The 23,797-nt window shown below is 31.4% G+C and overlaps 1 protein-coding gene across 1 annotated transcript; it reads left to right on the forward strand.

Annotated features, from left to right (window-relative positions):
• Positions 1-5,023: 5,023 nt before the first annotated feature.
• LOC140438316 (uncharacterized) lies at positions 5,024-6,173 on the forward strand. Its single transcript, XM_072527996.1, has 2 exons — positions 5,024-5,124; positions 5,272-6,173. Exons 1-2 carry the CDS (start codon positions 5,101-5,103, stop codon positions 6,100-6,102), a joined length of 855 nt encoding a protein of 284 aa, XP_072384097.1. The 5' UTR covers positions 5,024-5,100; the 3' UTR covers positions 6,103-6,173.
• Positions 6,174-23,797: the final 17,624 nt, after the last annotated feature.

Here is a 23,797-nt window from a genome sequence, read left to right on the forward strand (position 1 = left end):
AATATATATATATATATATATATATATATATATATATATATAATAGGACATAATAATAGGAAATAGTCACTCGACACTCAGGAGTAGGCAGATTGAGACCCCGAACTCGAACGGAACCGTATCACTCTTCAAAATGGCTCCAAAATGGGAGCCAAAACGTCGAGTAATAAATTCTCAACGCAGTTCTTCCCGAAAACTAAGTAATTTTCATATATATACATATATATATATATATATATATATATATATATAAATATTTATTATATATATATATATATATATATATATATATATATATATATATATATATATATATATATATATATATAAATGCTATATACCCCAATTGTTGATCTTCTTGACGATATCTCTCCATTTTTTCCTACCTCTAGTTTTTCCTCTCCATTCTCTAACTCCTGCCCTTTAAAGGTTTTCTTCAACTTCTTGTAGCCACTTTGATCTTGGTCTTTCCCTTCTCTTTCTTCCTCCTGCATTACATTTTATCATTCCGTTTGTCACTGCTTCATCTCCTGCTTGCCAAATGCGACCTTACCATCTAACTCTGCATTGCTTTATTTTAGCCACGATGTCTTCCTTAAGTTCTTCCTTAATTTCTGCATTTGTTCTTCTTTTATATTCATTTTGCTCTGTTCTGATTGGTCCTAGTATGGTTATCATAATCTTTCTTTCCAATATTTTTAAGTCTTCTTCATATTTTTTGACCATCGTCATTGTTTCTCCTGCATATAATAATATTGGCCTAATTATGGTGGTATAAATGATCATCTTAGTTTTCTTAGTCAGTGTTTTGCTTTTAAGTAATGTTTTGTTTGCAAAATAAGCTTTATTCGCTGCTAATATTTTTTTTAGACTTCCTTTCTCCGGTTTTGCGTATTGCATCTCCTAAGTATTTAAAGTATTCTACTTCTTCTCAGAACTCAGAACTTTCTATTTTGATTTTTTCTTTCATTTACTTTTTCCCTAATCTTAATATTTTTGTCTTTTGTTGATTTAATCATATTCCCATTACCTACCCTTTCTCTTTTATTTATTCTAGCATTTCTTTCATTATTTTTCTGTTATTTGAAATAATAGTAATAGTCAAATAATCTGCATATGCGATTATTTGACCACCTTTTGTTCTTAGATTTCCTTTATTTATAAGTTTGTATTAAATTTTAAATTTTTTAAGTGCTATTATTAATCCTTTCCTTTTAATTAAGTCAAATGCCTGTTTGAAGTCTATGAATAACATTTCCAATTCTAATTTATATTCGTTTGCATTTTACATTATTTATTTTATTGTATGTTTTGCATCTATTGTAGATCTTCCTTCTGTGAATACGCATTGGTATTGTCCCATGTTTGTGATCTTTAGTGTGAACCTTCATTTTATTATTGATGTCAATATTTTACATGTTGTATTTAGTAACGTTATTCCTCTATAATTTTCACAGATTTGTTGGTCTACCTTTTTATGTATTGCTATGATGAAAAAAAATTCGCCAACGATAATAAGCAAAGATGGCACACCCTGCTTTCTTATTGAGAAATAATGCTGTTCCGCTAGGTAATTTAAAATTTTTCTGTAAAATTTTAATGAATTTAAGTTTGCCGATCTTGTAAGCGGCTGATATTGTATCGCATCCTAGAAAAGCATGGAAAAACAGCAAATTCTCTCTAATGGCGTCGCCATATATAAAACTTGAAGGACAGTATAATTGATGCGACTTACATTTTTTTTTAAATTTAAAAAAATTGGTCACTTTGGATACACAACATTGGACTGCATTCTTTCTAATGCTGTGTGTAAGATAAGAAAAATAACAGTCAAATCATCACAGGATTGGAATGTAGCAAGAGCAGAACGGATGATGACTGTGTCTGGATCAGATTCGGTCTGGTCGACACTAAAACTAATTGATTTAATATAATATATAAGTAAATAAAAAATAAATAATAAAAAACTAATATTTATAAAACATTAGTGCGAAGTATTATGACATATGGGGCCGAAAATTGGATCATAAACAAGAAAACAGAGATGGAATGCCTGCGAAGATGCTGCAGAGTAACAAGAATGGATAGGAGAAGTAATGACGAAATAAAGCAAAGAACATCAATAGAAACAGACATACTAACATATATAGAACAAAAAAGACTAAAGTGGTATGGACATGTAGAAGAGCTAGCGATAGCAGATGGATAAAAAGAATAACCGAATGGAGCCCCATAGGAAGGAGGAAAAGAGGACGACCCCGAAAATCCTGGAGGAACGAAGTAGACGACGCCATGAGTAAGAAAGGACTAAACGATGGAGAATGGAACAACAGAGAGAGATGGAAACGGTTGAGCGAGGGAAGGCAGTGAATACTGTAGAATCCCTAAATATATATATACTAATATGTCTAATGTTTGCTTTTATCATATTCCTACGATTAATCATGAACCCGGTCAACTTCAAGGCGCTGTAAAACCCAGAAAAAATATTGAAATTATAGACATTTGTAGTGAAATTTATTCCTTAAAAACACTCTTTAATATTGCTTTGATGTTGTTTTATTGTAAAATTACCAGAAAAAAAGTTATAAGGCACATAAGAAAATATTTGTTCCAAAGTTTTTAGTTATTTTTGTTTATAAATTTTTTATATTCAATTTTACAATAAAAAGTAATAATAATAAAGTTAATAATGGACTTTTGCTATTTCCGTCTTACATAGGGCTTCCCCTTACTTTATTCTATCTGGTATCTGTTTCTTCATCTTTTCTATTCTTACTCGGTTTATCTTTTATTTCCTTATTATATGGCTATATCATTGTATCCTTTGTAATTTTATTGATAATATATATTGCTCTCCTTTTTCAGTCTATGACCGACAGTCATAGACTGAAGGTGATTTCAAGCAACTGGTCCTAAGAAGCAACTGGTCCTCAGAAGCAACTAGTTTTCAGAAGGAAGTTAACTGTTACGTATAGCTCCACGTGCTGATAACTGCATCGCCGTACGTAAAAGTTGCCAGATATGGCAAGAAAATTTGGTGTCAGTAGCTAGTTTCACAAAACTGGGAATAGGCGAGAAGTAAAAACTTTCATGGTCGTGAATCAGACAGCAAACAGCGGAATTAAATCTACAGAAGGAGAGTTTTATATATTTTGTATATGTTATTGTTTTGTGTATTTTTCGGGAAAATCAATTGTGACAAAACCATTAAGGAAAAGTTTCCTAGTCCGTGGCAGAGCTTAAGTGGTTAGGAGGTCAATATAATATCTACGAGAACAAAGTAACAAAAACAACTGTGAGAAGCCAATCACAATTGGCAAATGGAATAACAACCCAGGTTCCTAATCGTTTTGACAGCAACAATACCCCCTTTCGTAGCCAACATCAGAGACACATATAGCCAATTGCAATAAAATAGCTCCAAAGGGATTAAAAAACAGCAAAGTGTGTGAAATCAACTTGCAATTATGCACTTTGGTAGTAAGCTACACTCCTAAACTAAAATATTCTGAGTAGAAACACTGTCTAAGTGGGGTAAAAAGGGACACAAATTTCCTGTATTCCAGAGAAAAAGTAAAAAGGACAAAGAGTGCAACAACTAAGTAGAAAATACAAATTTTGGTATGAAAGGAAAGTAACTCTTAGAATAATGTAGGTTTAATTACTAATAGAAATATGAAACATAAAGTAGTAAAAAGAGAACGAGAAAATAGTAAAACATGTCAAAATGAGTAATAAAGTAATGTCAGTGAAAATTGCAATCACTTAAGAATTATTAAATTTTGTGTGTGTATATGGGCAACTAAAGTCACTCTTAGCGTGTAGGTATCTAAGAGAAGCTGTTTATTATCATTTAGATAATAATTATAGGCAGGAATTTTAATAAAAAAGTGGATTAAGATAGGACTTGAAACGATACATGAAGGACCAGGCTTTGGAAATACAATTAATAATGAAAATGGTACAGAATAAGCAAGAGCAATTATTAGAAACACCAATATATAGCTGAGTACGGCAGAGATGCGTGCTGTCTACAATACTCAATAACGTATAATCAGAACATATAATGAATTTGGCCCTAGCAGATGTAAAAGAAAAATACTATTAAACGACGAACGAGTAAACAACATAAGTTACGCAGATAATACCATTATCTTCGCAGATAGTCGAGAATGACTATATATACTTATTCCAAGAAAATCAAAGTAAAGTGCACAACAAAGGAGTACAAGAACACATTAACATTGCAAAAAAAACAAAAGTACGGATTGAGAAAAACACCCAATTAAGGTCCATTTGCTGAGATGTTATGTTTTCTTCGTTTTTTTATACGGAGTGGTATCGTGGACTTTGTCCGAGGCATCGATGCGATGAGTGTCTTAAAGCATTTAAAATGTGGTGCTACAGACGCATACTAATAATCTATTGGATGGACAGAATTACTAATAATAAGGTCTTACAAAGAATGAAAAAGGACTGCGAAATAAGCATAGGTATAAAACGAGGCAAACTTGAAAACATGGGACATGTAATGCGTAAGTAACATCGACACAAATTATTCTGCACTGTAGGGTTCCGTTATTAATTTTTTTTTGGTTCCTTGTTTCTAGGAATTGCTATCTTGAATATCTTGTAAGTATTTATTTTGGTAATATATGTTACACATATGTTTGGATATTAAGTTTGGTTTAAAATATAGATATATTAATAAAATTAATAAATAGTTTTCCGACCTTTACAAAACTTTAGTTTTAACCGACTACCAATTTTTACGATTCTCATTTTTTCGTTGTATAAATATTGTTTTAGCATCTTTACATAAATAGAAACACCAACATGTGGTATCAAAAACTCCGAATGAACTTATGGTAAATATCGTTTATCGATTATAATTAATTTGAATAAGTTTCTTAATTTGGTAGCAGTATTGCGTAGGTCATCTTGAGATTTTGTCGCTTATATAAAACTATTTTTAGTTCCTAAAATATATATGATGTTACATTAAAATGTTGAAATTTTAAATTTATTGTTTATTTAGCATGGTATAAAAGGATCGAAGAAACATCAAGTCAGTATTACTTTTAGGTCAAGACTTATATGATAAACATCATGAAGATCCTGGTAAGATATATTATTTATACAATATATTATTTTTAATGCAGTCTAAATTAGTTTAGCGCAACACATTGAACTAATTATAAATCTGAAAATAATTTTAAAAATTCAGTTAGTTATAATATTTAATATGTCCTTTGATTTTTTGCTCAGGTCTCCCTACTTATTTTGGTATCATCTACATACGCTAAAGAAACTAAAGTAACTGAAAAACGTGGAGTGTTGGAAGGAAATGTCCACTCCTTGGTCTCACCACTGGCCCTATCATCACCAGTTGGATTGCAGAGCGGCCTAAACCACGGTCTTTCGCTAGGCGGACTACAACGTCACACACTGTTAGCATCTCCCTATTTGAACATTAAATCAGTCCCATTAGATTTGCCGCTAATCGATTTGGGACAATCTTCCCATACAACTATAACCAAGAAAGTAGGTGTTCCAGTTCGTCAACCTTATGCTGTGCCAGTGGATAGACCGATACCTGTACCTGTACCTCACGCTGTACCATTTCCAGTAGATCGTCCCGTCCCCGTTCATGTTGCTCAACCATATCCTGTACCAGTTGAAAGGCAAGTGCCTGTTCCCGTGGAGAAGGCAGTGCCTGTACCGGTTCAGGTTCCCGTTAGAGTAGAAGTACCAGTACCATATAAAGTAGGAGTACCACAGCCATACCCAGTTGAAGTAGCTAAACCAGTACCAGTACCTGTACCATCACCAGTACTAGTTAAGCAACAAGTGCATGTTCCACAACCTTATTTCGTTAAGCAACAGGTGCATGTGCCTCAACCATACCTCGTGAAACAACAAGTTGCTGTACCACAACCGGTCTTTTATAAACAACAAGTGGCAGTACCTCAGCCTGTACTTGTCAAAGAACAAGTAGCTGTGCACCAACCTGTTCTGCTAAAACAACATGTACCAGTAGCTGGTCCTGCGCTATTGAAAGAACATGATCTTCAAGGATATTCTTCATTGTTAGTTTAATTTATTTTTTATTATATTTGCAAAAAATGTAAATGGTCTATTTATTTTATCAAATAAATTATTTGCAATTATCTTTGTGTTTACTGTTTCTTTCTTTTACACTATAGATACTAAAAATCTAATTTTTAAATAACTTGATACTAAAAATAAATTTGCAAACATACTAAATAAATACTTATTCTGAAATCTAAAGTTTATTTCAAACAAAAAATTTAAAACTTGAACTGAATAATTTCTTCTTGTAAAAATAATGGGAGACAGTTCTTATTAAAAAATATGATCTTGGACAAGATTGATGTAATATTTCTAAAATCTAAAAAATAACACCAGTTCAACTCAAATTACAAATAAGACGTTTTTCTTTAATAATACCAAACACTTAAAACCCACCCAAATAAACTGCCAAGTAACTTAAATATAAGATTTTAACGTATTGTGTCATGTTTCTCTTTATTCTTCAACTCTCAACTTTTATTAATCTTTAATTAGGTTGTAACAATAAAACGACACCTTAATTATGTAACTATACTATAAACTTCAAGTAGGTACTGCTTTGCGTCAGTTTACTCTGTCGCATTAGGAGAACGGGCTATAAAATATAAATGATTGCACGTCATTCAAGATTTACGACGTCAGCACCCCACAGCGTTGCCAAAACATCAGAATATTTAGTAAGTGAGGAATTTTTAAAATGTCAACTATTTATCAAACTGTTATATTAACAGTTAATACACTTAATTTTAAGACTACTGCAACACACTAAAATACACAAGAAAACATTTGAATACAAAATTATATATTCTAAATTTTAAACTTACCTCTTTTAGAGCATTAATAGTAAAAACGTCCCGCCAATATCTTGTTCAAAATAATCTATCTTATAGGAAAGCTTATCAGCTTTCTACAGACTATTTAGTTGTTTTGACATAGCACAATCCCAATACACAACATTAATTAGTTTTTAAAGCTATTAAAGTCAATTGAATATGTATTTATAAATACAATTTATTAATATATAATATATTATGATCAAATTGTGTAAGAAATCAAGACATAAACAAAATTCTTACTCTAAAAAAGCGGCAACACTTTAAACAATTTTGTCATACGCTTGAACTGTTATTAAAATTTGAAGTGTTCCCATATCAGTTGCGTACAATTGTCTAATCTATTTAATTAAAATTATTATTTTGTGGAATATTAGACTTAAAGAGTTATTTCATAAAATTTATATTATTAATAATAACAAATGCTTTTGGTTATTCAATCAATATAATTCTAAAATTCCCAATATAATAATAATTACATTTTTCTGATTATTATACCATGTTGACGTTTATGAAAGATCGAGCAGTTCCGTATAGGTTTCGTATTATTAGCTGTGTTAGGAAAATTTGAACTCTAAAATTGGCGTTCTAGAAATTTTAAATATAAGTGGCGTCACTTATATAAATTGTAACGTGCAACGTTTTTACTTTGAAAAATGGTGTATCAGTCTATCTTGTATTATATGTCTATGCATATTTGAAGCTATTGAAGACTTTCGGTTGATTGTGAAATTAAAACTGAAAGATTGATTGTAGACATTACATTGATCATGTTGATTGTGGTAGTAGCCTGTAGGATGATGTTGCTTGTAGGCTTACTACATGTCTTAACCAATTGGTGGTGTAGTGAACAGGACATGTGTTGTATATGTAGAAGCTCCTCAAAAAAGGCAACTGATAAAGAAAAACAAAAAAAAGAAGTCTTGATGTTAGCTTTGAACAGTACAAAATCAATCATCACAAAAATATATCGCACGTTTCGAAGAAAAGTAATAGGTCAACTTTTTTTCTATCTTTACTTTTCTACAGGAATGGATAGTACATTTATCTAATGCACTATCTCCTATGAAACTAGTAATAATTTAAATTCAATCGTTATTGCTTAGATGACGAAAGAATCACTATTCCTCGGAACAGGTTCATCGGCATATTCCGATGAAAACATTAATAAAACGCAGTTGTATATATTGCGGTACTTCGCAGCACTACCGAGGTAAATTGTAATAAATGTAGTTATTACTGTCTAATTTAGAAATGTTGTAAACTTTAGTTTCGTGTTTTCCTAGTAAAAGGGTAACATTTCGAGTTACTATTCCCATTATAGGAATATTTGCTAATATTTCCACTTTATATCCGCCAAAAACTGCCATGTTAGTAGTTATTGGTGTTTAGTTTAGAAGAGTTTAGACTTTTGTTTTGTGTTTTTCAAGTAAGAGCATAATATTTTGAATTGTTACTCTAATCATAGGAATATCTTTTAGTTTTATCACTTGACTTCCGCCAAAAAATGTGGTATTTTTGAATAACACTATTTTCTTCGGTGAGTTCTAAAAAATCTATTTATGTATGTACATATTAGAATTAATAGTCTCGTTTACGGAGCAATCCAGAACTAGTCTGAGACTGTACTGCGAATAAGGCTATTATTTGCATCTCTAAATGTAATTTTTGAGGCTTAACCCTGAACTGGTGAGGTGGGGCCATACACGACCCCACCTTTACCAAATATTGGTGATATCTCAAGGTTACGGTTATCTATCGCCAGACTCGTTTAGGAATGCCTCGTTCAAGCAGTTTTATGAGAGCTGTTGCGAGAAGAGCGTCGTGTGAATTATTATTTTACTTTTATTTCGTGTTAAATATTTGCTGGGGTACGTGAAGGCACCACATTACCGTAAGTGTAATTTTTTTATTTTGTAGATAATTATGTAATTACTGTTTTTTTGTAGAAAAATGGCTAGTGAGTCATCAAAAAAAGTATCCTACAACGATCCCAATTTTGAGGAGACTGTTATGAAGTGGTTTAGCGATTTAGATAGCGATACAGAAGAGGAAACAAATAATGTAGCAGAATTATACGACTCTAATTCCGACACAGAGCAAAGCGAACGAATCAATGATGAGAATATAACGGTGATGGAACAGTCTTCTTCTGAGAGTAGTGAAGAAGAACAAGCAACTAATGAAAGAAGAGCCTTTTATGGGAGGAACAGATACAAATGGGCAAGGGAACCTGCTCATAGAACTCATACAAAAACTCCTGCTGCCAATCTACTCAGGCAACTTGCTAGTCTCAAAAGTAGTGCGAGGGCTTTAGAAAATCCAACACCACTAACTCTTTGGCAGTGTATCTTTACAGACGATGTTCTCTTTGAAATAATGAGAAGGACAAATGAGAAACTGGCACTTGCAAGAATACAAGATCTTGATAGTCTTTATACCACAGACGGAACTGGGAGGGACATTCTTCGGTGTACAATTGCACAAAAAAGGGTTCAAGTTTTGTTGGTATCTTTGAGATTCGACTGTGCTGATAGTCGAAAAGAAAGAGAGAAGACAGATAAGACAGAAGCAATATCATGGATTTTCAGTAGAATTGTTGAAAACTCTAAAGAAAACTACTGCTTGCATGATTTGGCTTGTATTGACGAAATGTTTATTGGCTTTCGAGGCAGATGTAGATTTAAAGTATATATGGCCAATAAGCCTAATAAATATGGCATCAAAATTATGGCCTTTTGTGACGCTCGTACATCATATCTATTCAACGCGTATATTTATTCGGGAAGAGGTAATGATTGTCAAGAACTAACAATAGATGAAAAGCAATTATCAGTTCCAACTCAAGCTGTTTTGCAGTTATGTAAACCGATCTATGGTTCTAATCGAAATATAACTGCAGATAACTGGTTCAGCTCCATTCAAGTTGTTGATAAATTATTAGAGAAAAAGTTAACTTACGTTGGAACGCTAAAAAAGAATAAAAGGGAGATACCTATTGAATTTCTGCCGTCAAAAAATAGAGCTGAAAACTCATCCTTATATGGATTTAGGTACATCTAATAAAACACTTTTGTCTTATGTTCCAAAAAAGAATAAGGCAGTTATAATGATTTCTTTCATGCATAGAAACAAGGCTACTGAAGCAGACACTGGAAAAGAAGAAATAATTTCCTTTTATAACTCCACTAAAGGACCAAAAATGTGCTACTTTTTCGACAAGCAGACGAACTCGAAGGTGGCCGATGGCGATTTTTTTGCAGCTCGTAAACATTTCTTCGGTGAATTCATATGTTTTATATACATGCACAAAAAATAGTGAAAACAAATCTAGATTTCAGTTTATCAAAGATCTTGCATTTTCTCTCGTAAAACCTCAACTTTTAGAGGAATCGAGAACACACGGGTGTCACGAGAACTCCGAATTTCTATAGAAAAAAACTTGCAAATTTCATTGCTCATTGCTATGGATGAAAACATTTTAAACAAAAGAAAACGCTGTAAAAAGTGTCCCAGGTCCAAAGACAAGAAAACTATATTCTCTTGTACATTTTGTAATACGCCAATATGTGCCGAATGTACAGAAAAATTATGCAAGGATTGTTGTGAATTTGGTCCAATAGATCAAGTGTCATTTCTTAATAAATATTATTTTTTAGAATTGTTTTTAACTTTTTTTATAAGAATATACTTTCATTTTTTAATTTTTGAAGATAAACTGTTAAAATTTTCAACAAATTTATTTTAGTTACTAATAAAGTATATATTTGTCAAAATAAAGGGTTTTATTCAGAATGTGTTAAATAATCATGTAATAATCAAGTTAGCTCTTTAAAATGTAATATTTTTGTATTTGTAGTTTAAAGTAATATGTAAATACACAATATGTAATCAATTATTCAATTTATAAAAAAATAATCCGATAAACATTATTTCAAAAATGGGGTCCGCTAAGGCACCACGTCACCAAGTACGCAACATATTATGCACCTCACCAGTTAAGGGTTAACGATCAACGTATGATTTCTTTTTAGTTAATACAGTTAATTTTGGAATTTTATAAGTATGCAAGTATGCTCTTTTTCTATAATACATCACATATTACCTTTTTTCTAGTCATCAGTGTATTTTGTTTTTACAGATAAAATGAGTTCAAGGACAAGTCGTATAATGCAGGCTGCCCCATGCATCGATCGAAATAAACAAAACGACGAAGTAGAAAATGAATGCTTGAAAGAAATTCATTTTAAGAAGAAACCAAAAGAGTACTTATTATCTTCTCCTTATAAAAAGAAGACAGATCTTAATGTAGCAAATCTTACTTATAATGTTTTAGATATCACGAAAGATTTTGTGGAAAGTGAACCCCTATGCAGCGATCAAAATAATGGAATTAACGAAATAGAAAATGATTGCAGGGAAGAAATTCCCTTTCCAGAGAAACAAGCAGATTCATCATCATTGTTTCCTTACTTCAGCATAAAGAAAATAGATCCTACGTTCAAATGCTATACTGATTCTTACGCGAAAAAACATTTAGTGAAAAGCTAACATGAGAAAGAAAATGAAGAAGACTGTTTAGCTTTTAAAAATCTTCAAAACTTCAATGATTTCGATGTTGTTGAACAAAATATAAAATCGTTCCCTACCAATACCCAACAAAATATAAGCAGCCATACTGCAGATTTCAAGTCACGGTCTTTGATCTGGAAGATTGTAATAGTAATAATAATATTAAAGATTCAAATTATGATTTTGATTCATCTTCATCAAGCAGTTCGTCATACTCAACAAATAGTTAGTTATTCATCAAATAGTTCTTCATTTTCATCGAGCTCATCATCTTCCACTAGGTCAGTACTTTCAGTATAGTGTACGGACTTTGTAGCTGATTCAATTTCAAAACGTCCATTAATTTTAGCAGAATAATCTTCTACTTTAGTCACTGAGTCAGAATCTAACATTAATGATAGATCAATTGATATAGTAATAAAAAACGAACTTCAGCTGGACCAGTAAGTAAAGACAGAAGGGGCAAGCATAGTAAACATCGTAAAATAGATTCTAATATAAAAAATGACATCTGAGACTATATTCAATCAATTCCAAAAATTTAAAGCTATTACTTAAGGGCACAGACTGCCGGGGATTTTATCGATGGCATTAAAAGTGTTACAGATGTACATAGGAATTGTGTTAACAAATGTATTTATTGGAAATGTTCAACACAGAATTTAATATATCTTTCCTTATCCCGAATAAGAATCAATGCAACCTTTGCTTCTTATTTAATTTAAAAATAGTCTTTATTTTAGATTTTTGATTGCAACAGTCATTTATGCAGTACAGAAATTCCAGATTAGAGAAATTACCATAAGTTCCTTATTGTTGGCCACACCCAATAGAGGGAGACTTCACACATTCTGTTATTGAAAACAGGTATGAAATGAATAATATCCATAGACGGATCAGCTATAAACTCAAAAAATATCATTTTTAGGTTACATATTCTCTCAAATCAAGACCAATTTATGTACCAGACCAGTTTATTCAAATTTTAAGAAATGAAAAGGAAAAAGGGGAACCATACGAGTCAAAGAGTTAACTTTTGAAGGTTTCGTGAATATCAAACAGTTGATGATTGACGTGGGACCAAATTTTAATATCGATGTATACGAAGAAAAAATACCTAATAAAGATCTTAACCCTTAACCACTGACATGCGGTATGCCATACCGAGCCGAAAATATATTTTGTTGTAAAACGTGTTTTATAAAAGATTCTTAGAACACCATCTGTGTACCTTCAAGTGGGGTTTAATTGTACCTGCTCTCAACTGCTGCAGTTTTAGTACACGTTTAGTCTTTGAGCTACGTTGACATAAAGTTTTCTTGCGGTATCAAGTACCGCATGTCAGTATTTACGTTTCTATAGTTAAAAGCAGTGTAGTGTATTCTTTCAGATGATGATTTTGAGGCTGTTTTATCTCAGTGGGCTGACGAAGTACCTAGTGATTTAGAATATTTTAGTGATAGTGATGTTGACGATGCAAGCGAAGAAGTATGTATTGAAAGTTCACACGACACCGGAAGTGAGCAGTCGGAAAGTTCTGAAGACAAATATCATTCAAATGATAATGGTAAGTCATATTTTTATGGCAAAAATCGTTTTAAGTGGTCTACTACAGCACCCTCGAAAAATGTAAGAATTCCGTTACACAACCTTGTAACAAAAGTACCAGCTGTGCGGTCCAGAGATGTAAGAAACGAAACTTCATCATTTTTTTTTAATTTTCTAATTTCTGAGGATATAATACAAGAAATACGTAAATGGACAAATAATAAATTACGTGCAATTCGTGAAAACTATAAAAAAATGAATAGACCACAACTAAATGAAATTGATGAAATAGAACTGAAACCTTTTTTGAGATTGCTTTTATACTCATCAGCTTTCAAATCCAATGACGAAGATATAAATTCTATATTTGCTACAGATGGCACTGGTAGAGATATATTCAGATGTATTATGTCAAAAGAATGATTTGCAATATTTCTAAAATGTTTACGTTTTGATAACCCTCTGGATAGAGAAGAAAGAAAAAAGATAGATCCAACAGCAGCCATTAGTAACATATTTAATATATTCATATCAAATTGTCAAAAACTGTATTCCGTAGGTACATGTGTTTGTATTGATGAAATGTTGGTCGGCTTTAGGAGAAGGTGTAGGTTTAAAATGTATATGCCTAATAAGCCTGTGACATATGGCATTAAAATAATGTGCCTGACTGATGCACAACCAAGTTACTTATACAATGCCTATATATATGAAGGCAAGGACACTTACGGAACCGGGTTATCTGAGGAAGAAAAGAAGATAAATAAACCAACTCAATCTGTTCTTCGGCTTGCTTAACCTATGGAACTAAACGTAATATTACAGCTGATACTTGGTTTAGTTCTATAGAATTAGTAAAGCAGTTAGAAGTAAAGAAGTTAACGTATGTGAGAACCCTCAAGAAAAATAAACGGGAAATCCCTCCGGAATTCCAGCCACACCGATGTAGGCAAGTAAATTCAACTACTTACGGATTTACGAAAAGTTTATCCCTAATTTCCCATGTGCCAAAAAAATCGAGGGCTGTTTTACTTATTTCTTCGATGCACCATTCAATAGGCACGGATCAAATTACTGGAAAACCAGAAATTATAGCTCATTATAATCGTACGAAAGAAGGTGTTGATACTTTAGATGCCAAGTGTGCCAAATATTCTGTAAAACGTCGTTCTCGCCGATGGCCACTTACTATTTTTACCGCATCATTGATATAGCTGCTGTTAATTTGCATGTTGTGTACCAATCACTACAAGAAAATAATATGGAAAGGCTAAACTACACAAAGGAGTTGGCGAAACAATTATCATCATCTACAAAGAAGACTCGAAAATCCCAGAATCCCGAGAGAATTATTATGTGGTATTGAACGAATACTAGGACAAAAACGCCAAAACGAAGCAGATTTTGAAGAAAGGCTTGAGAAAAAGAAGACGTGTTACTTATGCCCAAGTGCAATAAAGCGAAAGACTTTTTTTGTGTACTTTTCTTGTGGAAAACCAGTGTGCTTACAGTGTACAAAGAAAAATTGCGGACCTTGCGCGCAAAATGACTAGTTATTTTATTGTAATTTTTGGTTATTGTCAGAATTTTGTATTTTAGTTTCTAAATAAATTTAAGTCTTATCATTAGTCTGTTTCTTTTAACATTATTTTACCATTTGTTAGTCACAAGTAATCAATTTTTCTTGTAATTTAGTTTATAAACGATTTTGTAGTAACGTCCACCATTTTTTTTAAATATTATGCATGCATTCATAATATTCTTGAAAAAGTAAAGTTTATTTTACTTGTAGCAGTATATTATTATGCTACAGCAGTATGAAGAATCATTCCGTAGTTGATATAAAAAACAAATACAGTGATATAAGATAAATTCATATTAAAAACAAAGGAGAATAGGCAACGGTATGACATACCGCATGTCATAGTCTACGTCCTGAAACATCCACGTCAGTAGTTAAGGGTTAAAGTTGTTAGAGTATAAAAGGATAAAACATTTATGTATTTTTATAAAGCTTCTTTCTCTCAGACAGATTTCAAGGTAGTCGATATTCTCAAAAGACCACGTGCTAATGTTAAGCGCATTCAAAATTCACCGAATCACAGTTGACAACGTTACAAAAAAGTTTACAATTCAAAACGACAATTATTGACTGAGAAGGGATTCGGTTGAAAGAAGTGCGTAGTGACAAACGTATATCAACTGGAGGCAAATTTGAAATCTGAGTGGTGAGATCTTACTAATACTAGGTACTTTTGTTAAATAAACTTATTCCATTATTTAATATCTACATCTTCACTGGTTAATTTTTTTTATATATTTATTTTTCTTTTTTTTTATTATTCAAATTAAAATAAACGAAGAATCAGGAGGAGATCCTACGCCTGACCTTGAAAATTTAAACTCTCAAAGCTTTGATATCGATATAAGTACCAATGAAAAGTAATTGTAATAATAATAAGTAATAATAATAATACTAGTAAAAAAACAGAACAAAAAGGAAAGATATTAATAAAAACGATAACATTTTAAGCAATTTAACATAATGCTATTTATAGTTTTTATTGAGGGAATCAAAAAAGATCATTTTGTAGGGCGATATAATCACTTAAAAATAGCAAAAAAAAAATTTCAACTGCAAATAAAAGATATATTAGAAGTTAAAAAAAAAAGGCAAAAAATAAAATTGGTGTATATTTTAAATCAGCTAATGCAGCAAACAATTTTGTTAATAATAATAACTTAAAAGACAAATACAAAATATATATTCCGCTAAATTCGGTCACATGTAAAGCAATAGCTGGGGATATAAATCCTCAATTTTAAAAAAAAAAACGTAAACATATGGGCGAAAGTCCTTTTAAAATACTAGATGTTAAAGTATTTAACAGAAAAAGAACTAAAGATGGCGACACTTTTGAATATAACACAACGGGAACAGTATTAATCACTTTTGAAGGGATAATTATGCCCAAAAATATTAAACTTTGTTATTTATCGATTCTATCTGTTACATATGTATTAAAAGTCACAGTATTTCAACTGTCTGGCTTTTGGTCATACAAAAATCAATGCAAAGGTAATAAAAAAAAGTTCATAATTGTGGCAGTTTACATGATTTAGAGAAAATCCCACAAACACTTTGTACACAGTTATGTTTCTTCTGCAAATTGGGGGAACATGAGGGAACAAACAAATGTTGTCCAGAATAAGAACGGCAATGTAATATAAATAAAACCATGGTCTACCAGAATTTAAACCGTTATGAAGCCAACCTCCTACATCCCAAAACATACCTACCAACCTTTTCTTCAGATAAAAATGAACAAACATATCATTTTCTCCAAACAGAATTTCCTTCACTCTAAAACAAAACACAATAATCAGACAATCATACACAGGTTCATGAAAGATCCTCAATCTCCAATAATAGTAGCTTAGGGAAATCAAAAAGAATATTCTCAAGCATAACCACAGTTACTACACCTCCTTCAACAAAAAAACCAAGTTTTGACAAAATATCTTACAATAAATCGCTAATAGCACCGAGTGGAAGACAGGAACAATCAAATTATAGACATCAGCTACGAAACACTCTTAAAAACTCTTGTAGTAATACAGACACCAAACGGGCTATATCACAAATACAGAACGTTTTCGGAATGTAAATTCCATCATCAGTGTAACCTAAAAGCAATTAACCACTTTAATTAAAAAAAACGTAAGATTTAAAATGTTGACTGTTATGCAAAATATGGTTAATAGTTACAAAGTGTACATGCTATGAGCCACTAAAATATATGGGTAAAAACCCTTTAAATGTTATAAATTTACAAATATGTTACATTATATGCTATTAAAAATTAGGATGTTCAAGTTACCGTTGGAATTGGTAACATGGCAACGTATGGCTCTACATCGGTTACTTGGTCCTGAGATAAAGTGTCTTCGATGACCTGTTGATAACAACTGATAAAAATGACAATATTGACATGTTAGGACATATGTCGGAACAAAGCAGTCAGTGCAACTTACGGTAGTTGTCTAAAATGACAGAAGCCAGCATTATTTAAAATTGAATAAATTACAATTGTAATAATATAACAGTATCAACCATCAATGTTGTAGTCTGTAATGTGAATTTGTCTTATATTTATGTTGAAAAACATTGAAAAAATTTGTTTTATAAATTACTTTAGGTAAACTGGAGTACATGAAATGTTGTAGGTATCGATAGGCAACCAACTATACATGTGTCTAAATTTGATTGTTCTTAACTAAAGATTTTAACAACAGGTCCTGTATGTTATAAAACATTTGGGACCTAGGAAATAGTAAAAAAGACATATGTAGGAAGATGGTTCTATAAAATTTATTATTGAGGAGTGATATAGTAAATGATATATGTTTGAATTTGCTGTTGAAATGAAATTTGAATATGAAAAGAATGTTTTTGTAATGTAATGTTAATGTATTGCTTAACTTACAACTTAAGCATGGAAGGTCCTCAATGTCATAATACAACATTTGGTACTTGGTAAATATAATAGATTTGTTAAGTTATAAGTTCATGAACATAAATTACTGGTTCGGTTTGAAGGGTAAAGATGGTAAGTTGTTTTGTGTGTTGATCAGTATGTAATATAAACAGAAAATTGATGGCTGATACGTGGTTTGGTATTGTATTGTTCAAACATTGCTCAAGTTATAACTTAAGAAAAAGAAAAAGGCCCTATATGTTAAAAGGAACATTTGGTACCTGAGAAATATAAAAAGGATGAGTTTAAGTTTGAGTTTAAGGTAGGTAGATGGAGTTAATAGGCTTTTGTTGTGTATTGTAACGATATGTAAAAACTGCAAGAGTAGTTGGGTTTTAAGGTGGCTCTGTTAAATTTACTAAAGTTATATGATGTTTTAATATTATTATGAAAGGAAAAAAGACTACAAGAGGCTGAAGTCTCCAGAGATCCGGAACCAAACCCTGAGGGAAAGTGGATAAGTAAATTAAAGTGTAGTGAAAACAGTATGAAAATGTGATGATATGTGGTTAAGTAGATAAAGATGTATGGTAATGAGAAAATTTTTGAAGGGGAAGTGGAATATTCAGCTTTGAATTTAGTTTGTAGAAAAGGAGCATGGAGAATATTAAATGTGGGGTCAGACTTGGCGCTTAGATTCCTATAAAGAAGTGAGGAAAGGGGGGGAGTTGGATATATTGAAAAAAGTTTGATAGGACTAAGGAGGATTAATAGGTTATAGAAGAAGAAGGAAAAATCTAATTCTAATGAAGAAGTAAAGTAAGAATGTGGGTTATAAGAATAGTTGACGATGGAGCGCAAGGAAGTCTCGATTGAAGTCTCAGTTCTTATGTCAGTTTATTGTGTTAATCGCCATGTCTGATTCAATCAGAACTTCCTTCCGCTGATGATCAGCCATCAATTTTCTGTTTATATTGCATACTGATCAACACACAAAACAACTTACCATCTTTACCCTTCAAACCGAACCAGTAATTTATGTTCATGAACTTATAACTTAAAAAATCTATTATATTTACCAGGTACCAAATGTTGTTTTCTGACATAAATGGCATAAATGAAATAAAATTTCATGTACTCCAGTTTACCTAAATTAATTTATAAAACAAATTTTTTCAATGTTTTTCAACATAAATATAGGACAAATTCACATTACGGACTACAACATTGATGGTTGATACTGTTATATTATTACAATTGTAATTTATTCAATTTTAAATAATGCTGGGCTCTGTCATTTTAGGCAACTACCGTAAGTTGCACTGACTGCTTTGTTTCGACATAATGTCCTAACATGTCAATATTGTCATTTTTATCAGTTGTTATCAACACGTCCTCGAAGACACTTTGTCTCAGGACCAAGTAACCGATGTAGAGCCATACGTTGCCATGTTACCAATTCCAGCGGTAACTTAAACATCCTAATTTTTAATAACATGTAATGTAATATATTTGTAAATTTATAACATTTAAAGGGTTTTTACCCATATATTTTAGTGGCTCATAGCATGTACACTTTGTAACTATTAACCATATTTTGCATAACCTTAGTCAACATTTTAAATCTTACGTTCTTTTTAATTAAAGTGGTTAATTTCTTTCAGGTTACACTGATGATGGAATTTACGTTACGAAAACGTATATTTGTAATATAGCCCGTTTGGGTATTTTATTTATACCTTTTACTAAAAAAATTTGAAATTTTTTTTTGTGATACATGGTATACAGGCAGCTAAAGAGACTTAGTTTCCTAGTGGTTTTTTTTATTTTTATAAACATTTGCATTAATATTTTATTACACAATAATAATTAACAACTTTATATAATAACAATTGTTCAAAGATACAATTTGTTGTTAATCTCAAACTAGACATATAGGTAAGGACTAATCCAAGATAAATTAAACAAAACTCCAATTCTCTACATTGATAACCAACTGACCAAATGGCTAACACAAACCTAAAATGCAATGGATCATCCGAAGTGTAAACTCAAACTACAGTAACCTAACATCACTCATAAGAGAGGAGGATCCGGATATTAATTTACTAAACGAAACATTCTTGAAACCCACACAGAAATGCAACATCAAAACATATGTTTTAATCAGAAGTGATGGAAGGTATAAGCATTGCTACCCTGATTAAAAAAAAAAATAAGTATGAAATATTGCACTGTGAGAAAAAATTTGAAACAAATAAAATTAGACTAATAATAATTAAAATACAAAACTAAAATATTGTTAATATTTATTCACATCCCACTAATAAATTAACTTAAAAAATTATCATCGATAATTGACTCCTTACAAGGATTTATCATGGGGAACTTCAATACACATCTCATGGGGTTGTGAAATATGCGATACAAATGGTATTCAGGTACAGGAATTCGTGAATGAAAAAATATGTTCATACATAATGATGGAACCTCAACAAGGCTCACCCGTCTAGGACAAAGGCGCAGTGTCATAAATCTGACAATAAGCTCTGATACAATTGCTCATAAATGCAAACTGGGCAGTGATACATGACCCAGGATCCAGCGACCACTTCCCCACACGATTAACGATACAAAACTCTTTACAAAATGTCACCGAAAATATTGTAGAAATGAACTTCAAAAAAGCCAATTGGAATAAATATTATGAAATATTAAACGTGACACCAAATATAGAACACCTTACATACAATGGTTAGTACAAACAAAGGAAAAGGCAGCATTAGATGCAACACCTATTACTAGTAACGCTAGGACAAAGAACAAAGTAGGGTGTATCTGGTGGGACCAGGAATGCTCTTAAAAAATCAAGGAAAGAAAAAATGCTCTACTTAAGTTAAAATCAGAGTTCACAATGGATAATTACGTAATTGCCAAAAAAACAATATCAGCAACAAAAATGTTCCTAAAACAAAAAAAAAGAAAAATAAATTTAGACAATTCTGTGGATGATCTGATGGATAGACTGAATAGAAACTCAGATATAAGCTATGTTTGGGCTTTAATTAAAAGATTTTACAACATAAAATACTCACACCTTGTATGATCAGGCTACACAATACAAGGGCTACCTCAGGGATCACCTCTCAGTCCCTTACTTTTTAACGTATACATCAGCTACATTTATGACATAATTCTAAATAAATGTGTTCTACTACCATATGCAGACGATCTAGTTCTATTGAGTAAACATTATAACTCTATTTAAGGAACACCATCTACAAATTTAGTTTTATCTGACATACATAACTGGCTGAATACACACAATTTCTCAATTTTCATAAACAAAAGTGAGGCTATATGGTTTGCAAAAACTAAAAGCATAGGTACATACCCAGATATTAGTATCAAACATCAGACTATCCCATACAAATATCAAATAAAATATTTGGGTGTAACTCTCACAGAAAATTTAAATTGGAACCCACATAATATTAACAACATTAAAAGTAAAGTCAGTAAAGGAATCAATATAATGAGGTCCTTTTGTAGAGTTTGGTGGGGTGGAGACCCTACAACAATGCTTGTAGCCTACTATGGACTAGTAAGATCTCATATTAACTTTGGTAGTATATTTTTAAAGCCGTCAAGCAAGCAAACGCTACAAAAATTATTTTGGTGTAAATTTTTAACACCTTATTGAGGCCAACTATACTGGTAAAAACTATAGACTGTGTTGGATTATAGGTTATTCAGGAAAAGAGGGAAATGAACATGTAGATAATTTGGCAAACATTGGCAGGTGTCTTAAGATACCTACGGAGATAAAAGTAAACCACACAGAACTCTGACCTGCTCTAAAAATAAATATAAAAAATGAACATAACACTCATTTGAAATCAAAAGTTCAAATTAAAGGAAAATGGTATTCAGAAATACAATTAACGTTTCCAGAAAAACCATGGTTTCATAAATTCCCATTCATAGATAGGAAGACATTAGACGACTATAATAAGAATGAGAACATGACATTGTTGCACACGCTCACATCTATAAAGAATAAGAGTAAAATACCACCCATACTATGAATGCGAAAAAATTGAGGATCTTGACCACATTCTTCTTCAATGTCCAATAAGAAAATCCAAACGATTTAATCTGAGAAGTGAACTTAGCAGATTTAACAAAATTAGGAGTCCTAAAAAATTCAAATGCTTAAAATATGTTACAAAACCTTACTTTTGAACAACTAAAGGCAGTGATTAACTACTTAAACATTAACCAACTGAATTTATGATAAATTTATCCCAACCCCATATCTTTTAAACATCCTCCAAATCCCTCCTGGGTACTTGTTAAACTGAGGCAACATTTCGGTTTTTGAAAAGCTCCGCCGTTGCCTTGGAACGAGAACAGTCTAAATTTCCTGTGTTGTGCTATTTGTTTCAAACTAATACCTCTCACCACCAGTGAAATAAATTTAGTATATGTATATATTCTTTATTTATACGATCCCCGTGCTCATTCAGTACACAATTGCCTAACCTCATTTGACGACCAAGTAGAAAAAATACATACATAAACAATAACAAAACTTTGACACTTGAGTTTTTTTATTGTTGCATCTTTGCAAAGAGCAAGACCAACTGCAATACTACCAAATGCACTTGCAGATGCACAAGGATGCGAGCGAACAAATAAAGAAAGAAGAAGAAGAAGAATTGACTGAAAAATAAGACACGACCTTTAGTTTTTGGTGAAAATATATATTCCTAAGTATTACCAAGTGTTCTATGATTCATTATGTTCAAAATGACTCTGTATTTCAAAAATCGTTTTGTTTCACAAAAAGACTTAGGCAGATTAAGGAATAATCATTTATTTACTATTTATCTGATGCTATTTGAAAATACTTGTATATAAATTCATTTCTGGTTCTTTTATTCGCATTTTAAAAATGACAAAATTGTTACTCTAGTGAAAAATTTTGTTATTTTGACTTATTACACTTTTCCTAGGAACGTGTTATATGTCAATATAATTTATACAATTATAAATATTTAGTAAATTATTTAAGTTAAAAATTAATGAATAAAAGATTATATCTACATATCCTTTTTAAGGTTTTATTGAATCGTGGCTTAGAGAGGTTATGTAAAAAAAAACTTTATTCAAAAACGTATTAAATAAAAATATCAAAGATTTAATATTTGTAAAATATTAAAACTTACCCCAAGTAGAAGATAAGGAGGATGATAAAATGTATTTAAATAATAAAAATTGTCTTTCAATACGAAAAGGGATATCCCAACTTTAATTCGTTTGAAGTGATATTTGACATTGACGATTGGAATTACCAACAAACAATCAATATATTTTGTAACTTTTGTAAACTAATTGAACTAGATGAAAGTTAGCATATAGAAGATATACAAAAATAAATGAGAAAACTGAAATAATTGAAAATTTAAATTGAAGAATTGGGACTAAATAGAGTATTGAGTTGACAGAAAGTTAAGAGATGAATAAAATAAAACAAAATGGGAATAAAATATTTATTTAAAGATAAATAACAAACTTGTGATGTTTATAACGTGAAAAGGTTTCAAGTATACAGTAGATTCCCGTAAGTTCGGCCACCTCGGGACCGGACCCTAGCCCGAACTTAAAAGTGGCCGAACTAACCGATGCTTATCTAAAAAATGCCCATTTATTGTTTGTATGTATCTAGCCAAAACAAAACACTTGTACATTAAGTAGAAGACAATACAGAGGAATACTCTGACATATATTTTTAATACATATGAAAAGATATACCGTAACAAAAATACTATAAAGCAATACTTAAAGAACTCAAGGCCTAATAAAATTTCAAAATATTATTGTACATTGGTGGTTTGGCTTCTTAAACACTTAAAAAAAATCAGTAATTTTTATTTGAATTTTCTTGTTTAATGATTTTGATGTTAAAAGTTACGCCACTTTTTAATAATCATTACATTGATGGCAGTTACTTTTTTTTGCTGTTCGACGTAGGTAGCTGCCATTTGCAAAGCTACTTTGCCTTCAGCTTAGCTCGTTTTATTTTCTTCATCTTTCTCTTCATTCTCAGCAGCATCTGTGTCGTTATAATTCTCATTTTTTTGGCCAATGACACACTCGGCGATTTCGTCGTCGTTCAAAACCTCGTTGTGTAGCTCCTTTCCAAAGTTGATCCACTCCAAAACATCTTCAACAATGGGACTTCAGTTCGATAGTTGCTGAAGATCG

This window comes from Diabrotica undecimpunctata, chromosome 4 (genome assembly GCF_040954645.1).
Source record: "Diabrotica undecimpunctata isolate CICGRU chromosome 4, icDiaUnde3, whole genome shotgun sequence".
Taxonomy (NCBI): Eukaryota; Metazoa; Arthropoda; class Insecta; order Coleoptera; family Chrysomelidae; genus Diabrotica; species Diabrotica undecimpunctata.